Source organism: Lissotriton vulgaris, chromosome 1_1 (assembly GCF_964263255.1).
Source record: "Lissotriton vulgaris chromosome 1_1, aLisVul1.2, whole genome shotgun sequence".
In the NCBI taxonomy this organism is placed as follows: Eukaryota; Metazoa; Chordata; class Amphibia; order Caudata; family Salamandridae; genus Lissotriton; species Lissotriton vulgaris.
In genome coordinates, this window is record NC_141685.1 from 378925169 (window position 1) to 378944488 (window position 19320).

The 19320-nt window shown below is 46.1% G+C and overlaps 1 protein-coding gene across 1 annotated transcript in view; it reads right to left on the reverse strand.

Annotated features, from left to right (window-relative positions):
- Window positions 1-19320, reverse strand: part of CC2D1B (coiled-coil and C2 domain containing 1B) — a 555234-nt gene that overhangs the window by 132645 nt on the left and 403269 nt on the right. The window contains exons 16-17 of the mRNA XM_086925080.1: window positions 16569-16694; window positions 7133-7265 (exon numbers count right to left, since the gene is read on the reverse strand). Coding sequence (XP_086781206.1) covers window positions 7133-7265; window positions 16569-16694 — 259 coding nt within the window. The remainder of the gene's footprint in view (window positions 1-7132; window positions 7266-16568; window positions 16695-19320) is intronic.

The window sequence follows — 19320 nt, forward strand, 5'->3', positions numbered from 1 at the left end:
CTTTGCATATCGTGCGTGATAAGTCATAAGGTACACTAGACTGTGTTTTTATTTCTTCCAAGATGTCCGCCCGCACGTTGCGTGACTGCGTAGTCACAGATGAGCTGTTTGACGGCTGATGGCGACGCAGGATACAGATGACAGTTGCACATGGGCTTTGAAATGTCAGCTGGCAGTTGAACTGTCACTAGGATGTCCGTTGGTACTGGCGGTTCTTTTCAACGCTCCCAAGGGTGATAAACTGAAGAGACTTTTCCAAGCGATATTTTTAGGTTTGAATTGCTCCGATTTAGCGTTTTTTTTCTGTTTTTTCTTTTATTATCGAAACAAGCGTTTACGTTCAATTGTTCAATATTTCTCATCAAATGTTTACACACCTTCCGTGAAAGTACAAATTATATATATATATATAAGCTGAAAAGTTATGTATATTATTAATGTTCTTCATGCACATACAATCATTCCATTTCTTTCATATAATATTTTTATGGTCCTTTTTAGGTCGAGCAGACCTACTCTCAATGCGTGAGCATTGAGAGTGTCTGCTTCAGACCTTTTGTGGCCCGTATTTAGGAATGTGGACAGCTACCAGACGCGCGCTTTGACGAGGTCAGATTTCACCTCGGGAGCGAGCGTCTGGTAGCTGCGCATGTGCGGTGCAAAGCCCTCACACACAGACACAGGCAGCCCCCACCCCTCTGCATGCACGCACACACACACACACACACACACACACACACACACACACACAGGCGCGCGCATGCACACGCAGGCATACGGCACACATACAGGCACACTATCCCCTACCTCGCATTCTCTCTCAATCACACACAGTCACGCATGCCCACACACATTCCCTCGCGCACACACGCACACACGCGCGCACACACTCCCCCCCTCACCCCCCACCCCCCCCAAGCATACACAAAGGCACGCACGCACTTCACATCAGCCCTGGGCCCCACTCACCGACTGCGCTCTTCCGGCGGGGCTCCTCACGGCGCGGCGCGTCTCCTCATCTGAATCGGGGCTCCCTCAGGTCAAAGGAGCCCCGCAACAGGCGCCACACTCCTCCTTCTCCCTGGCCCCCTCCTGGGGACCCGGGCTACACCGGACGGCAGGGCGCTCCATGCGCCGGCAGCTCGCGGACCTCGGGAGGCGGGACTTCCGGTCGGCCGCGAGCGGATTGGCCGGCCGCGCAAGAGCTTCCGGGTCGCGCTCTTTTTTAATGAAAGGTTTTAACAACGTTGTATAAAACGTCCCATTGCTCTAGCAAACTCCCAAAGCGCCATGACATTTCAGAGAGTCACGCGCAGGCGAGCGAAGAAACATTTTGTGCAGACAGATTTCAGTAGGTGGAATACGTGAATAATGGCGGCATGAAAGCGTATTATACGTTGTGTAAAATGGACGGTCAAAGGAAGCCTGGCATGCAAAGGGAAAGATAAGATGGGCGGAAATACGGCTTCTATTAAGTAGAGGTGCTAAAAATCCAATTCTGGTGTTTAAAGACAGGAAATGGTAACTTTCCTCTACACCCACTAAATCAATGTATTTGTTCTAAGTAATATCCAAATATGCCTAACTCGCTTGCTAAAAGAATTCCCAAACACATTACCCGGGCTTTAATTTTATTTGAACTTCAATCTCGCCCTAATGCGGTTTGCGTGATCTAATTACGGAACATGTACCTCCCAATTCTGGAAATAACCCAATTCTTCAAAACGCCCTGTGATGCAGTTACACGACCCTTGGTACGGGTTGCACCCACCTTTGGGTTGCAAATGTGCTTCCCGAGGCCGAAGGTTCGTGGCGCTCTGTTTAGTGTGAAGCAACAGACGCCTGATGAAGATGGCTATCACGTTCACAGACTCCAGACGCTGAGAGGACAAGGACAGAGCGTGCGTCTGCGGCAGAGAGGGCTCGAAAACAAGCGCGTGGAGGTCAAGTGATGAAACAGAGGCCAGACGTCGTGAGAAAAAGCAAACGATAAGTCATCCCGGTCGCACAAAATGCGGTTACCATTGCAGTTAATGTGTGCAGGACCTGGGCTGAAGATGTGAAAGTCTATTGCTTCAGAGCGCGTTGCCTTTTCCTCTTCCTCCTGGGTGATGCTACAATTTGATATAGTATAGTACAGGCATTGACTTTAAAGCAGTACTGGCTAGCACCCTTTATTGCACTCATCCATATGACTTTTGTCAGGTTGGTACTGTTCCACTGGTTGTATGGGACTGTATAATGGCAGGCACAGCCCTGTGGTGCATTCCCCAGTATTTCTTCCATCAGAGGTGGCCTTTATACAGGATGTCTTCACTGCATACAGGTTCCAGTGCATTTATTTATTTATTTATTTTATTTACAGAGTTTTATATAGCGAAAACTTGACCTGAATTGGGTGTCTGAGCGCTTTACATATCACCAGCTGCATTACATGAGGACACATTCATTTTTGTTGGGCACGGGTAGATTAATTGATTCGCCCAGAATCGCAGGATGTTCAGAGTCATTGCCTAAACTGGAACCCAGTTCCCCAGATTCGAGGTTGACGGCCCTAGCTGTTAGGCCAACTCCTCTCCCCATGTTTCTTCCAGCAATGTAATCCATTGTCGTATTGCACACCTGTTGGACCCTGACCGTCCACAGCAAAGTAACCCAAACCTTTAGTGATGTTATCTTGGGCAGTGCCTGCAGGAGTCACTTGCAGACCGTGTGGAGACGTGGGACGTGATGTGAAATACAGGGGACCCTGCAGACTTTGGGGAAGAGTGTTTAGGAGGCCTTGTGTGGGTGAGGTGCAACACTTCCTTCCTGGCACTCCTGTAGTGTACCCTCGGTATTCTTGTACCCTTGGCCCATTATACTTTGTCTGATCATTCTATATTGTGGCATTCTGCTCAGATGAGAAACATGCCTTCTCTCCAATAACTCAAAAGTCATACTCCTATCTGTCCTTCCTTGCGAAACATACACAAAAGGACACATGCTGTTCTTTGGCAGGGCCCAGATTTTATAAATCCCTACATATACATAAATACATTTATGCATGCGTAGATAAAGAAGGCCATAAATATGTTGGACTAGAGGTGTCAATTTTGTTTAATTTAAACCTATTTAAGTGATCAAAATGCTTTCGTTTAATTGTTAAACCATTAGATATTTAATAGAGATCTATATTTCACCTGCCAAATGTCTTCAAAATCAATAAACATTATAAAAGAGAATAATGGCTTGCCACATTAATACTAGTCTACAGTATTTAATTTGAGCCAGTAGCTGCAGCACTTACTTATGGGGAACAGCAGTGCCATCTGAACACAAGGGCACGCTGGGCAATTGCCCGGGGGCTCCACGAGCATAGGGGCTCCACGAGCATAGGGGCCCCATGCAGACTAGAATAGCGAATAAATAAAAACATTGCCATTTACAGTACTAATAGCTCAAACTTAAATAATGCGAGACCTATTGCATTGCAAATGCTTGTTTCAAATTACTCTGCATTCTTGACTGACCTTGTCTTTTTATTTTCCTAATCCTGCGTCATATATTTTGAAAGTTATTATATGGGGTTTATCCGCTTCACTGGACTTCATGAATGTAAATATTTTTGTTTTATAATGTCCGACTTCTGTGCAGCGTAATCTTCTCTTGATGTGACTTCTCAAATGGTGGGTTCACGTATTGGTCCTCGTAGCCACTTTGTAAATAACATCCATACACACGTTGTATTAAGTAGAGTTCTTTATTGATCCACCAGCACAGGCTCCTACAGAGTACGAGGGTGGGTGAGCGGCTGCTCGCTCTGTCATCAGCTGTCAACTGCCATATGTTGCCAATTGGCAGCTGCTGACAATACAGGCGGTATGGTGTCCGCAAAGGGACACAAAGGAAACAGCTCAAGAACCGTGTCCTCGCAGGAACACAAGTATGCAAAACACAACACTCAGAGAGGAGTAAACCTCTCCTCCCCTCTTCCCGGCCATCAAGGGTGAACAGTGGTGCCCCTGCGGGTGTTCCTCTGGAACCGTGACAAAGACTTTCCAGGGGCTGTGGCCGGAAATCAGGAGGACCTGTGGCCAGGACCGTTGACTCCCGGGGTGGAGGCTGGAGATCGCTGTAAGCTCTGGTGCAGAGGAGTGCGGCTGTGGGAGGCCCAGCCACTGGCGAGGCCAGCATGGATCTGTTCCCTCGCTGGTGACTGCTCCAGACGTGCACGCTGCCACCCACTGTAAGAGAGGTGACAGGCCTCAGTGAAAATAATGAAGCGAGTGCCGGTCGCGGAAGAAGATGACGACTCGCTACTCTCTTGGTGGTGAGTGCGGGGCCCTCAGGGAAAACTGATCAACACCACGGAGCCTGCAACAAGAGAGTTAGTTCCTGCGCGGCGGGCTGCAGGGCGGCTTAGATGGTCTTTGCCCCGCGCTTCTCCCTGCCAGTGACAACGACGAGTCGAATGGCCCTGCAGAGACAATAGTAACAGGCTAAGGGGCCTCCAATGAGTGGAGTGCCGACTCTAGGCCAGAGGCAGATTAACACAACAGGCCTCCAGGAAGTGCTGCACGTCGAGGTGCGACTGTGATTGGCGGGACCATCGGCAGGGGTACATTTTCACGTCCCTCCCATCCTTCCCCCTCCCCATGGACTTGAGGACAAGATTGGGAAACTAATGGTGATCCACCTCCTGAACAAAGAGGTGTGACCTTGCCTGCAGATCAGGATGTCCTGGCCCTGGATGACTGAGGCGAAGGGGATTGATAGCCGACCTAGTGGGAGGCAGTGGATTGGGAGGGTGGGCCCTGCAGTCGTTGCTGAACAATCCGCCCGGGCCCGATAAAGCTGGTCGATTGGGACGTGACTAAGAGGCTGGTGGCCACCTACCGGAAACTATCCCAGTGAAGGGGGAGCAGGTCCCAAAAACAGTTGGAGCCAACGATCAAAGATAAGCAGAGAAGGGGTCGAATAAAGGCAGAAAGACAAGTAATTGGGGGTGTGGAGACCCCTGTGATGACGAAGGGTCGCCCCCGGAAACCCACACAACAAAATAACCTAGATAAATACACCATGAAGATGTCGACGGCTGGGTCGATGGCCCAGCGGGGCAGGGGCTGCTGCTTCACAAGAGAATCAGCAACCAGATGGACAGCCTTCCTTACGAACAATAATGACCGCAATACAGGAGCTCAATGGCTTCATAGCCCCGATCGAACCTAAGCTGGACGCAGTAATGGTGGATGCCAACTTACCCAAGGCTTATTTGCATAAAATCTCTGAAAAAGTGGCAGTGGCGGAAACACAATTAAATGGACTGCTCTCCACAACCAAACACCTGGAAGAACAGGTACAGAACCTGAAAAACCAAAGTGTAATCATGTCTGCCAGACTTAAAGATCAGGAGTGGGAGGGGGTGGGGAGGCAAAACATCATTAGGGTGGTTGGGGTCAAGGAGGGCTCCAAAGGCCCCAGAGTAAACCTGTTCCTTGAGGACTTGATTCCTAACAAATTAAAACCAATGTGCTTGTCGACCATTTTACTCGGTTCGAGAGGGCTAATAGGGCACTGGGTCCGTTGCCGAAGCAGGGGCTCCCCTGCACACCATCATTGCCAGTATATTGAACTTCAGAGATTGGGATGCAATATTACAGACAGCAGGGGCACATAGGGATTTGCACTCGGTCAATGAAGTGATCCACTTTTTCCTGGACTTACCCTGGAAGCCCAGCGCCAACGCAGAAGTTTTGATGGCGTTAAAAAAGCCCTACGTGCCAAGGAACTGAAATACATGATGCTCTACCCCTCCAAGCTAAATGTTATCACAGATGAAGACATTACACTTTGCGACTCCGGAAGACGCATGGGACTGGCTAGAAGGGTGGAGAGTGGACGGAAAGAGAACTACTAGCGACAGAATAAAAGACAAAGTTAGGGGTCCCGGTGAGAGGAGAGTCGTCCCCTCTGGACAGCCACTGAGACCCCTGTCCCCCTGAGAGGAGCACATGAGCACCTGGATTATGTGATCTACGGGGGGTGATTGGCTGCGGGTTGGTGCTGAGGTGCTGGGGGGATTGTATGTGGGAGGTGGTGGTGGATAAGAATGATTAACTGCTGATATAGAAATGGGGGAGGGGCTGCCTTACTTTTTTGGTTATAGGAGATGTTCTTATCATGACAAAATACCTATCGGACAGGCCGTTGATGGGGAGGCTGCACTTCGTCCAGTCACTAGATGTTATGTTTGGGGCAACAGGCCCTCTGAGGTTGGGAAGTGGGTAGTTCTAATTCCACTAAGCTGGGAAAGCAGGGTGGGGGGAGTTATGTGTTTTATGGTTTACTTTAACAGTTACTAAGGCTTCACAGCACTTCTGTTGCCGGTGTGCAAATGAGGGATGAAGGGGGCTTAGCACACAAGTCTTCCCTGGGGTGGTGAGTGGGTGCACTGATACACAATAACAACTGGAGATAAACACTTTGGATGGCAAATATGTTAGCCACACGTGAGACCTCACAGAGGTATGGTCCTGGAATGTTAACAGGCTTGGGAGTGGTATTAAATGCACACTGATTTTGCAACACTTGAAACGCCATGACCTGGATGTAATACTTATGCAGGGAATACATTTGTGGGGACATCACTATGAAGCACTATACAGAATGGGGTATGTCTTGAAAGCCCATGCAGGTTACTCTACTGATTCAAGGGGAGTGGGAATCCTGATTAGGAAAACTATACCGTTCATCTCCGGGAGTGTGTGGAGAGATCACCACAGACAATACGTAGCCCTTAAAGGGACTTGGAATGGGTTGGATCTAAATATCTGTTCAGTTTACGCCCGCCTCGACTCTTGACAATGAGTCTCCCCGATCTGGGCAACCTACTGCTGGGACTGCCCCCGGGAATTCTGCTGAAGGAGGGGGGTGTGGGGAGTGGGCTAGACTTCAACGCAGTCTTTGACTCGAATATGGACAGAACTGGCGCTAAGACCGGGGTGGAAGGGAGGGGAGGCTCCTTCCATCAGTTTGGACACTAGGCCCCCTTCCCTCAGTTTGCCTCGGCGATGGGAATTGTGGACCTTTGGACACTCGACAATATACATATTTCTTAGCACCACATGGTAGTTTTTCTAGAATTAACTACTTATTAACCCTCCAATCTCAACTGCCAGCTGCACAATTGGTGAGAGGAATATCAGACCACCTCTGTGGTAGAAGTCCAGCTGCTGGGTCCGACGGTGGACTATCAGAGCCGGCCTAGGTTGGAGACCTGGTATCTGAAAGACAAAGATACCAGAGACAAAATACAAAAATGTGCTGACCTACACTTCAAAGAGAATCAGGGGTCGGTTGACTCAGCACTGGCCCTGTGATAAGGGGATGCACCCAGGCAATAATAGGGGGTAGGAAAAAAGAATCCAGGTGGCAATGTGCCGAACTTCAGAAGAAGGTAATTGAAATAGAAAGGAAAGATCAGGACGGGAAATCAATAGACACAAATTGCTGCTCTGCTAACCAAATCTGAGAGATTTGACAGCGGACCTAGCCTGAAACCAAGCCCTGGTAATGCAGCGACGTCTTTATGATGTTGGAGATAAGGCAGCTAAACTGCTTGCTTGGCTGGAAAGAAGTGATACAGAGAGGTCATGGGTACTTGAGGTGAAGGACGAGAAAGGGAATATTCATGCAACCAATGCAGGAATAGCAGAAACCTTCGCCTCTTACTATGAAGCCTTCTATGCTTCCCGAAGCTCTATATCTGACGCTGACTGTACAGACTTTCTTCAAAATGTGAATCTCCGAACACTAACGAGGGAGGAAAAGGAAGCCCTAGAGGCTGATATGACTGAGGAAGACCTGCAACGGGCACTGAGGGAGTTATAGTTGTGCAAAGCTCATGGGCCCAAGAGCTTACCAATTGAGCTATATAAAGGGTCAGAGGGGATGGTCATCAAACTGATGCGGTCACTGTATCGAGAGTCACTCTCCGCAGGCTGACTTCCAGTTGATCAGAGGATGGCAACAATAGTGGCCATACAAAAAAAAGGGGAAGCCCCGAATCGAGTGTACCTCATATAGACCAATCTCCTTTCTCAACGTAGAAGTAAAAGTATTGGCCAAAATCTTAACTAGGCCACATAGGGAAAAAGTATAGACAAAGTATGAAAAAAATTAGCACTTGACCTATATATCTTCAAAAAGTGGATCTTATGGCCTGAGATCTCGACCACCAACAGATGCCCTTTATAATGAAAACATTCTTATCAAATTTATATATTTTTATTATAACTTGTAATCATTTTTTTTTACTTTTTTTTTTCAAAACTCATTTGTTTTATCCAAGCAGGTATCAATAAATATTTAGCAGTGTTATCAAAAAATCAATTTACATATATATACATACATACATATATACCCACTGACAAGACACTACATTTTACATTAAAATGTACACATTTGTCATCACCACATTTTGCCATATATTGCCCTGTATATGCACTCACTCTCTATTTCATTTCTCTGATGCAAGCATTAACACTACACACTCACATTCATGTCCCAACTTGATCTCACATACATCTTAGAATAAATCTAGAGATATTTTTTGTTGTGAACTGGGGTTTTCCAAACACACAATCGATGTACGTTTCAGTGGCATTACAGATAGACAAACCACCTTCCTCAAGAGCAAATAATCTATATCATAAGAAATGGTGAGACAATAGAGGGTATGCTGTCCTTATATATTAATGATATATGCTCTCAATGACTGGAGCTCCTCCTCACGGTTTTTTATTGGGCAAGGGAGCGGTAGGGCGGATCTATTTAGATATCCTTTCTTTTAAAAGTGTTGAATAGATTCCTGTTTTTATGCCACTACCATTTAAAGTGGCTAAATCATGATTTCAAGGTCTTCTGACTACAGGAAAGGAAATGCCTCTTCTGAAGTGATGTCTCAAATCTTATTCTCACATGCAGGGCAAAGTTGCACGCCAAGACTGCTAGGCTATGTGAAGTTCTTCCCTCGATAATACACCCCGATCAGGCAGGATTTATTCCCTGTAGGAGTGCGTGGCTCAACCTGAGGCGCCTTTGTGGGGTACTCTATTTCACTGAGTCCTGCGGAGGGACACAGACCGTGGCAATTGCCTTAGACACAAGAAGGGAGTTTGACTCAGTAGAGTGGAATTACATCTGTGAGGCGCTGGAAAGACTGGGCTTTGGCTCCAAAATCAGAACGTGAGTAAAACTTCTTTATCAGGCCCCCATGGCCAGAGTCAGGGCGAACGGAACAACCTTGCGCAGATTTGCCCTCAGAAGATGCACCAGACAGGGATGCCCATTATTCCCCATGATGTTTGCTCTGGCTCTCGACCCAATAACAGCATAGATCTGCGTGATCCTATGATTTGGGGTATACCAGCACCGGGAGGATGGGAAGAAAGAATCTCTCAATACGGAGATGATGTGTTATTATACATTGCTCGACCCCCAGAACTCCATAGTTAGAGTGATGCAGATATTCCGAATTTTTGGGGAGCACTCTGGCTACACAATTAACTGAACAACTACAGCTGAATGTGGCATGGCACCGTGCGCAATATTCTCAATAATCCCCACTGTCACATATAGAAATATCAGATGGTGTGCTCCAAGGAAGTGGGCAGTCACTTATACCCACAAAGACAGACCAGAAGAGAAAGGTCCTACAGCAAAAAACAAGTTATCCTGAGCACTACTCTTTGTGTATTAACAGAATCAAAGTCCATCCCATCTTCTTTCAATTCCGTTGTTTATCCTGAGATAGAGATATTTTCATCACAGGTCAAAATTGTCGACGCAATGCTTTTTACTAGCATCCTAGCACAACTTCTCAATCCTTTGATGCCGGGTCGGATCGATCCAGACCAAGCAGGGTTTATCCCCTCTTGTCAATGCGCAGGGATGTGGAATTCCTATGGACCGACGCCAAGGACATATTGTTTGGGGTGAAGGGCAACAAGTTTTAATGTGTATTTTGTCCTTGGGACAAATAGGCCCAACCCCCTGCAGCACAAACCCTTTGGCTGACAGTTTGCAGTTCCACATTAAGGATCAGGGAAGGGTACTGCCTGTAGTTAAGTTAATATTTGTGTGCATGTGTTAATGCTGTTCAAACTTGTATTAATGGTTCATTAATTGAAAGCCTTTATTAGGGTGAACGCTCTAAGTAAATGTATGTTCTGACTGCACTACTGACAGTATGAAAATGTGTACACACGGTTTCAAAGTTTAGCAACATGAGGCTATGCATGATGCTCACAGAATGCTCTCTGATTAGATGCAAATATTTGTAGAAGCTTGAAAGCAAGATTAATGTTTCTTTGCTTTCAATATAAAATGTTCCTAAAAAATGAAAGTTGGGAAAAAACATTTAGCTAAACTACTGTAAAATTTCAGGTACCATTTCATTGCAGCATCATTTAGTAAAATGTGATGAGGCATGCTAGTATTTTTCAAATATATTCATATTGGAAAATTTCTGTAACCAGTTTCAATAAGATTATGGGAAACACACATAAACAAGCCTTGGCAAAGCCAGTAGGTCTGACATTGGTGGTCAGCTTTTTAGTTTTGGCAATGCGTGACTTGTTTTGGCATGGCTTTTGTAAAACATTATTGATGTAAGAGCTGCCGGGCCCTCACCATTATAACAAACATTGCCTAAGGCAAAAATAGTTTTTGGTCTCAAAAAAACACACACTGCCACATTAGTTACTGGCACTAAACAAAACTACTTTGTGTACCGATATGCTCCTTGTGAGAGAGCAGAATGCTGTCCCTCACAGTGAAGCCAGCCGATTCAGAGAGAGAGAGAATTTTAATAAACACAAAAGGTCATGGTTAACGCTAGACCAAATTAGGGGCCAAATTATTAAAGAAGTCTCAAAAGTGTACCTTTGGGGGGAGGAGCCAAGATGGCGACCTGAGCGGACGTGCAGCCTTCGGCTCCGCCGGCCCCGGAGTCCCGCACCACAATCCTGACTGCTTCGCTCACCAGTTTTTCATCACGAAAGGTGCGGGTAACGGAGCTGATGCTACCGGTGTTCCGCCGGCCTCTCCACCCGCCCGGATTCAGAAGTTACGGACAGACGCGCCCTGGCCCGAGACCCAGCTTGCTCCGCAACGTTCAGCGGACCTCACGCCCCCTGACACAGCCGATCCGCTGCGGGGATGGTGCGACTGGACGGCGCTTCCTTGTAGGGACACGAACTGAGCGCTGCCTGCCGCCAGGAACAACTGTGCACGCTCTGGGCTAAACAGTGACGGAGGGAAGAGGTGTCTGACCGGCGGGTCCTTTGTTCTCGGCCGCCATGCTCTTGCTCCGTTCTACTCGTCCCTATGGCCGATGACGGCGAGCCCCACCCGGCTCTGCTTGCTTCACCACGCAACTGTCGGCCTTCAAGCTGTATTTCGGATCGGGCGGAATGTCGCTAGCCCGGGGATTGCTAACTGCTGCATGATCGCGTCCCGCGAATTCCCCCTTTCTCCCCCCACAGCACCTCGTTGGGTAGAGGACAAGATGGCGAAGCCGGCGGCTCGCCACTGTGAAGAAATCTACGTATCTTCCTTACGAAGCAGCGAGCTCGTCGATGCGAAGGGGATCGGAGCACAATCTTCCCACAGGCGTGCAAGAATGGGGACTCTACAGCCTGAATTCACCCTTGCGGACGTGTTAGCAACCCTGGGTGAGTTGAGATCGGCGATGAAGAGCAGCTATAGCGCGCTGGGGGTACGACTCGATGTTTGCGCCCAAGCTTTCAGCCAGGAGCAGGGGAAATGTCTCCCACAAAATTCCGGACTGGAGTTGTTGCAGTCTACCACCGCAACATTGTCCCGAAGAGACGCAGTGGATGCTACAGTAACCATCGCGGTGGCAGGTAGCGGATTGTTGCCACTTAACAGTTCAGGCGTCGCTACAGTGTTTCCCCCTTGCTCCATGCTTAACTGTGTGCAACTATTTGAGATGCCGAGGATTTGGCTACCAGCGTCCTGCCCTCCTGTTTCATCACCAGCATACTTGTCACGGACTCTGATTGCTTTGCTTTGTGACTTTTACGGCTTGAACATGCCAGAGAGGACGGAGACCGAGGAAGATTCCTTTCTTGGGACAGGACGCCATTCTTTCTTTGCCTATGCACCTCCCCCCTCCTCCGGGCGGCCATTTTCTCTCGTCCTCCTGGACTGCACTGGACTACCAAGCGGAAGGGGTGAGAGGCCGAGTCCCAGATCAGGCCAGGGCTAGGAGACTTTCTTTTGTTTAGCAGCCGGGCGGGTGGGTGGAGGCAGGGTGGACCTCGAATTTGGCCTGTTTTATCTCGGACTGTGCATTGACTCTCCCTAACTGATTGATTATTGTTGCTTTACTTGATGTTGCTATTGGGGCGGGGAATGCTTATTGAGCCGGTGGAGTCCGCATGTATGTATAATTGGCCCTCCTCCCGGATTTTCTCTTGTGGGAGTCCAGGGATGGATTTCTGTTCCTACTCCCTATATCACTGGATTATACTCTTTTCCTTTAACTTTCTCCTTTGCTTTCTCTTCTTCCTCTTTTCTCTTCTCTTGCTATATTTCGGGTTTATGGGGCGACAGACACTCTGCTAGGGGGGGGGTAGGCCATAGCCGCTGCATGTGTGTAGGGTGGGGGGTTAACTTTTAGTTTGAGTTTTTTTCTATGGTGCCTTTCTTTGTTCTTTTATACTTTTTCCTGCTTTCTTTGGCCCGTGCTAGGCATACTGGGGGATGGGTGGCGGCGCAGATGTAGATGGGTTGTTGAGGCAGCTTTCTTGTGGTATGAATAATTTGTGGCCATCCTCTGGTCGGGACTTGCATGTTGTGAATTGAACTGCTTGGTACTGATGTTTCTTGTCAAGTCCCACCTACATGGACCTCGCTCTTCTTCTTTTAATTGTTTAAGTACGGAGTAACATGACCTGATCTTAATAGTCGCACAAAAATTTAAAATTAACCTGCATTGCTCCTGTGCCTAGGTATCGCGGCGTTTTCCAATCTGTTTTTGCACAGTCACTACTGCTATGCTGCATTACCTTGTCGCCGTATTGCATGCACTAGTGCTACATGAGAGTTCGTGGCCGGCCGGACGGTTGTGGGCCCGTATTTGTACTGTTTTTGTGCATAATAAAGGTTTTCAAAAATTAAAAAAAAAAAACAAAAGTGTACCTTTGGTATATGGCTTTCGTAAATTCACAAGAATTTGCATTAGTAGGGCAAGAAATTGTACTTCTACAAAATATTTGTGAACTGCATTTTAGCATGAGCAAATATACATGTGTAGATTTGCTCATGCGAAAACTTGGATGCTTGAAAGTTCATTTTCCCTCCAACTACTTTTTTCCCAACTCTGAGAGAAGGTTTACGTCTGCGACTCTCAGGAGTAAATTTCATACATTTCTCAGTATGGGAAAGATTAGAGAAGATTTGTTGAGGACCCTTAAAGCATGCAAGTTAGTAGGTTTGCACAGACTCAAAAGGGCATTCCGACCCTGGAACTACTGCTTACAACCATCTTCAGTCCCAATGTAGAACTGCGGAAACGTGGCAACATAAAATGATGACTAGTATTCAAACACTACTATGGCATATGCCCTGGCATAATCAGAGAGGCTATATAAGAGCTCTTATATAATGAGATTGCTTCCATAATTTGTGGCAGCACTACATGGCACCAAAGGGACAAGTGGATTTTGTTACAGGACAAGTAGATTTATGAAGCAACCTGTCCCTTGGACAAGTAGATATTTTAATAAATTCCACACCCCTGAATGCGGTAACAACACTAGGCGTCTCTGTCACCTCAACAAACCAACGATCCCAAGAAGAGTCTCTCCTGTTGGCAGTGGACACGGAGAAGGCGTTTGAAAGGGTTCACTGTCCTTACTTGTTCGCGACCCTCCAGCACTTTGGCTAGGGAAGCCGGTTGCCGAGTTGGATCCGTAGCATTTACAGTGCACCCACCACAACGGTACGGGTGAACGGAAATAGCTCGGAGGGGTTGAGGGTAGAGCGAGGTACCAGAAAAGGTTGCCCGCTTTCCCCACTCCTCCTCGCCATCTATATGGAACCCTTTGTCCAGAATCTAAGAGATAACCCTGGTGCGGTTGGTATTAAATTTGGGGTGGACCAGTATCTCATCAGCCTCTATTCGGATTACATATTTTTTCTATCGTTCAGCCTCTTTCTTCGCTAGAAGCGATGATCTCTGAAATTAAAGCTTTTGGAGCGGTATCGGGTTTCAAGATGAACCATGTCAAAGTCACAGATTTTGAATCTCACCACGCTCCCAGATACCGAGCGTGCTCTCCGAGCGCAATATGAGTTTCAATGGGTAGAGGAGGTGCTCCCATATCTGGGCATAATTCTGGAACAGGCCCTCGCTAGGACAGCCAAGGCTAATTACTCTGTACTCAAAGCTGCGATCCGCAGAGACCTAGACCGTTGGCAGCGGCTGCCTCTGTCGTGACTAGGCAGGATTGCCACAGTAAGAATGAATGTACTCCTGAGGGCCTTATTTGTCTTCCAAGCGCTGCCGCTCGCCCCTCCACCTGGGATGCTACAACAGCTTCAGCAGACCATAGACCGCTTCATTGGGAGGGAGGGAGGGTTGGGCACGACACCTACATTACAGAAACAGCTCTTACAATGCCCGAAGCAGGAAGGAGGCCTGGCTGTCCCGAAAGACCTGCGATACTTCCAGGCCACCCAGCTAAGATTTCTGGTAGAATGGAACAGTCCCATGCCCAAAATATTTGAAGAATGAATATCCATGTTAGTATAATGATATGCAAACTTATCAATCGCTAGAAAAATCAAGAACGTATTGCAACCACGGAATGTTCCCTACCTGATCCGACAAGTGGCAGAACTCTGTGGGAACTAATGGTAACCTGGGTCTTGTAGAGGTCATCCTTTACTAGGGACCTTGTCCTTCTGAATGTTGTTGCCCTTTAGCCGCATTAATGAATCTATGTCAATGGTTTGGTGGCAGGAGGGGGGTGTTAGACACTTGGTGATCTCTACCCGGGTGAGAGGGTCCTTACATTTGCAGAAGAGTGGGACGCATTTGCGGTAAGAGGTGGAGAATTCCTGCAATATGCCAAATTGTCAACCACGGTGCAGGAGATCTGGACGGACTTCCTGCACACACCCCAACAGACTGACACGCTACAATTACTGTTGATGGCTGGGGCGACGAGATATATGGTGATGCATTTATACAATGCTCACAATGTGGACAGGGTCGGGACTGAGCCTGTGGCACACCGAGCATGAAGGGGTGGAAGTTGACGACACCCTTGTCAGGTGAAGAATGGAAAGTGAATTGTGAGCTGGCGAAGAGTGTTTCATGCAACGCTAGATATAAGCAGATTGCCCTAGGGAGGAGGCTTTCTTTCTGCCTATGGCCTGGGCATGACTTAGGGTCCGGTATATTGGACAGCAGTGGTCATGCAGCTACAGGCAGTGGCAGTCTTGAAGACTAAGGTGTCATCTCAGTTGTGCTTGCTCGGTATTGTTAAACAACCCAGACAGGGTAAGATGCACAGGAGGTTCCTGCTGTTCACATTGGTGTTGGCAAAAAGGAGAATAGCCACAGGATGGTTGAGCACAAGATTCCCTTCTGCCGCATTATGGTATAAGGATATCACTGAGTGGGTACTGGCGGAGGAGGTACACATGAAACTCAGTCATCAGGATGACAAGCTGCAGGAAGACCTGAATATTTGGGCTGCAGTGTTGAAGGGTATGCACAGGGAGATGGCAGGAGGTGGCAAGCAGGGCTCGCACTCACAGGGTACGGAACACACTCTAACCCAGGAACAAAGTTGGATGACGTAAGGGGGGAACCAGCTGCATTAGGGACAGACTGGGAGATGGGCGGTCGAAGGGGAACACACACATCATGGTTTGGAACTTGAGCCTGGACGTATCCATGTTTACGAAATGCTGATTTACTAATTGTAGCACTGACTATGAGGGATATGGGAGCTGGGACTGAGGGATAGGGAATGGGGTTTGAACCCTCCGATGCACGCAATTGGGAATGATGTGTACCTCTACTTGACCTTCCGCTGATTGTTGTTCTTTTCTTCTTTTTTCTTTGCTGCTTTAGGTCTCCTTTTGATTGGTAGTGCTATATTTGTAATGCACAGATCTGACATGTACTGTTGCCCTGATTCAGGGCCTGCTCTCAACAAATGGCAATAAAAAGAAACTATACTAAAAGAAGTACATATTGCAGTGCTTCATATATTTATGTAGGACAAGTTAACAATTTGGGCCTTTTAATATTGCTAAATACATTTAAATCCTCTAATCTTGAAGCATTTCACAAAAAAGCATTAGAAATGTTCAAATAAGGAGCTTAATTCAGGCTGAGAACTAACTACAGTGCTTTGAAAATGTGCTCACTTCAGGTACTAATGTTTAGCTACTGTAGTTTGTGCCCATCTTTTCCCACAACCCAGATCACTGTGCTCTCAATTCACGTCTGCAATGTCATGAGTGATGAAGTACCACCATACCTCATGCTGTTCTTTCAATAGCTTTAAAAGCTGTGCATAGACTTCTTCAGACTTCTGTGAAATCTTAACATCATTGTGATGTATGAAAATAAACTCACTCTCGTCATCTGTTGGTGGGGATGGCAACTGAAAGAAGAAAAATCATAGGAGTTTAGGTTTCTGTGCCTTATCACTTTAAAATAGAAAAGACAACTGGATACAACTTATATCTTCCTCCAAACAACATTTCTTAAAATGAGCATTCTCTAATTAACAGTAAAATAGGAGATGCATGTAAGTTGAATGTATGGAAATGTAAAGTAATGTGAAAAACAAAGTATACCCTCTTAAGATTCATACTTTTGAACATTAAGATATACGATCTTCAGGTTCTCACTATGTAAAAATGTTAGATAAATTTAACCTCAGGTGACAAACAAACAAGTTCACACTGTTATTTATTAAACAAACAAAATATAAATCAACATTTGCTAGCCTTGTTTAAAACACTGCATAACTTCTTTGACTGTGCCATTGGTCGCAAGTAACTAAAGAGTAATTAATTAAGGTGGTTGTTGCTGTTATTTTTGCCGTGGCCTGCCCTTCAATAGTAAAGAATACCATGTCCAGTAAAAGGGCAGATTCATATTTCAAAAATGAGATTATGGAGACCGATCATATTACAAGTATTATTCTTGGCTCAAAACAATGAGCAAAGATTTCTGGCTGATATCGGTCAGCTATTGTCTGCCTTTCCAGAAGGAGAGCTCTTACGTGGTGGGTATCTAAATGTGATAATGAACTTCGATATGTTTAACCCCTCAATATGTTGAATCACAAACAGCACCATCGAGAGGTTACAGAAGGCCTTCCATTTTTGGGTGTGGTGGAAGAATGCCTTAACTGCACCCTAGGAGAAGAAAAATGTTTTTCTATTTATATGTCCCACACTGTATTTTGCAAAACGACTACATTTTAATGAATTCTTGTTTCTAGATTAGTTGAATAATAATCTAACCATGAGCCTATGATGGAAGAAATTGTACTACATTGCACAGAAGGAAGCCTCAACATTTTAGTTACTGCTAAATGAGCTAAATTACACTAATCAGACACTTTGAAGTAGTAAAGAAGAATGCATATCAGAATGGAAGGTGGATAGGATGACAAAACGTATGGCAGGTGGAACCCAGTGCCACATCCTAGTAATGTCTTAAAGGAGAAATAAGAGTTCAGAGTTGATCAGATTTGTTTCAATAGCAGGCAACCGGTCCTGGTAAGGCAAACTTAGCCAGACTACATTATTCATTTCATTAATTTATTTTTGTCATGCAAAACATGCCACCAAAGGCCCCTTTGCAGCGCTTGATGTGTAGGGATAGATCAGAATTTTTTTCACAGTACTGGTGATCCAATAAAGGAATTTGGTTCAAACTTTACTTGAAAAAAATCATAAAGTCCCTAGTAAGATGAATGGGCTTGGCCCATTCTAGAAATTGGGGGATCCCACAGGGACCGAATGTTGAGTCTAAGGTCTAAAGAGGACGGTTTTCATTGATATTTCATATGATGCTATGGTGGGCAGTGATCTCAGGCAATTGTTGAAAGAATACCAATAGTGACCTCACATGATTCTGATAGATTTCTGGTGTTTCTGTCTACTGTGTTAGTTTAGATGAATCAATTTTGCATTGGCGGATCAAATACCACTTCTCAAATATTGCTTCTAGCAAAAGGAGTTGAAGGTTGGGGCTTATGTGAATAGGGTGTACAATATAGGTTTAATGGTTTGGGGTAAAAGGTTAAGGGTTTGAGGTCTACATTTTAGGGGCTAATGGGATAAGGGTTTAGAGTTAAAGATGAGGGGTCTAGAGTTAAAGGTACATGTTTGACAATATATGGTTATGGGTGAGGAGAATAAGAGTTTAGTTTATGGGTATTAGGGTCTACAGGTTATGGTTGGTATATATGGCTAAATGTGTAAGGGTACAAGTTAAGATATAGGGATAGGAGGTGTAGGGATTAGGTGCTAAGGAGTTAGAGTTAAGGATGCCAAGTTAAGGGTTTGGAATTCAGGGTTAAGGGTTTGGGATATAGGCCTTAACAGTACAGAGTTAAAGGGACAAGTGTGTGGGGCTGAAGTAAAGGCTAAGAGTATAGGGTGGAGAGCAAATGATTAAGGATACAGGATTAAGAGTTTAAGGTTTAGAGTAAGGATATAGGGGACAGGGTTAAAGTTCTGGGGCACAGGACTAAATATTAGTGGCTTTCGATATAGGGTTAGCAGTTATGGGTTAAGGGTAAAGTGTATAGAGGTTATTTTCTAAATGATATTGGCTAAGGGTATATCATTATGGGTTCGCGATACAAAGGGCAGGGTTAGGGGTATATAATTAAGGATTTGTGGTATACACATTTGTAGGGAAATAAGACACTGCAATACACAATAAGTTGTGGCAATCGGGAAGTTCAAGCTTGTTATAGCTCATTTGATGTTTTTCTTTTCATTTGGTTCTTCTTGTCAAGCATCCAACATCGACAACAACCTATGTAAAAGGCGTAATACTTGCATCCAACGGCCACATCGCACTACGGCCAATTTGACTACATGCACCATTTATGTCGCTGTAATTCTTGCAATGTTAAACCACAAGGATGTACACTAATATTGTGCCAGCTTACTATAGCCTTATAGCCCACCATAGCGGGCTACACCAGCCATTAAAGGCCCGCTTCAGCGTTTCGGCTCAGGCCTTTAACAAGGGAATGGGAC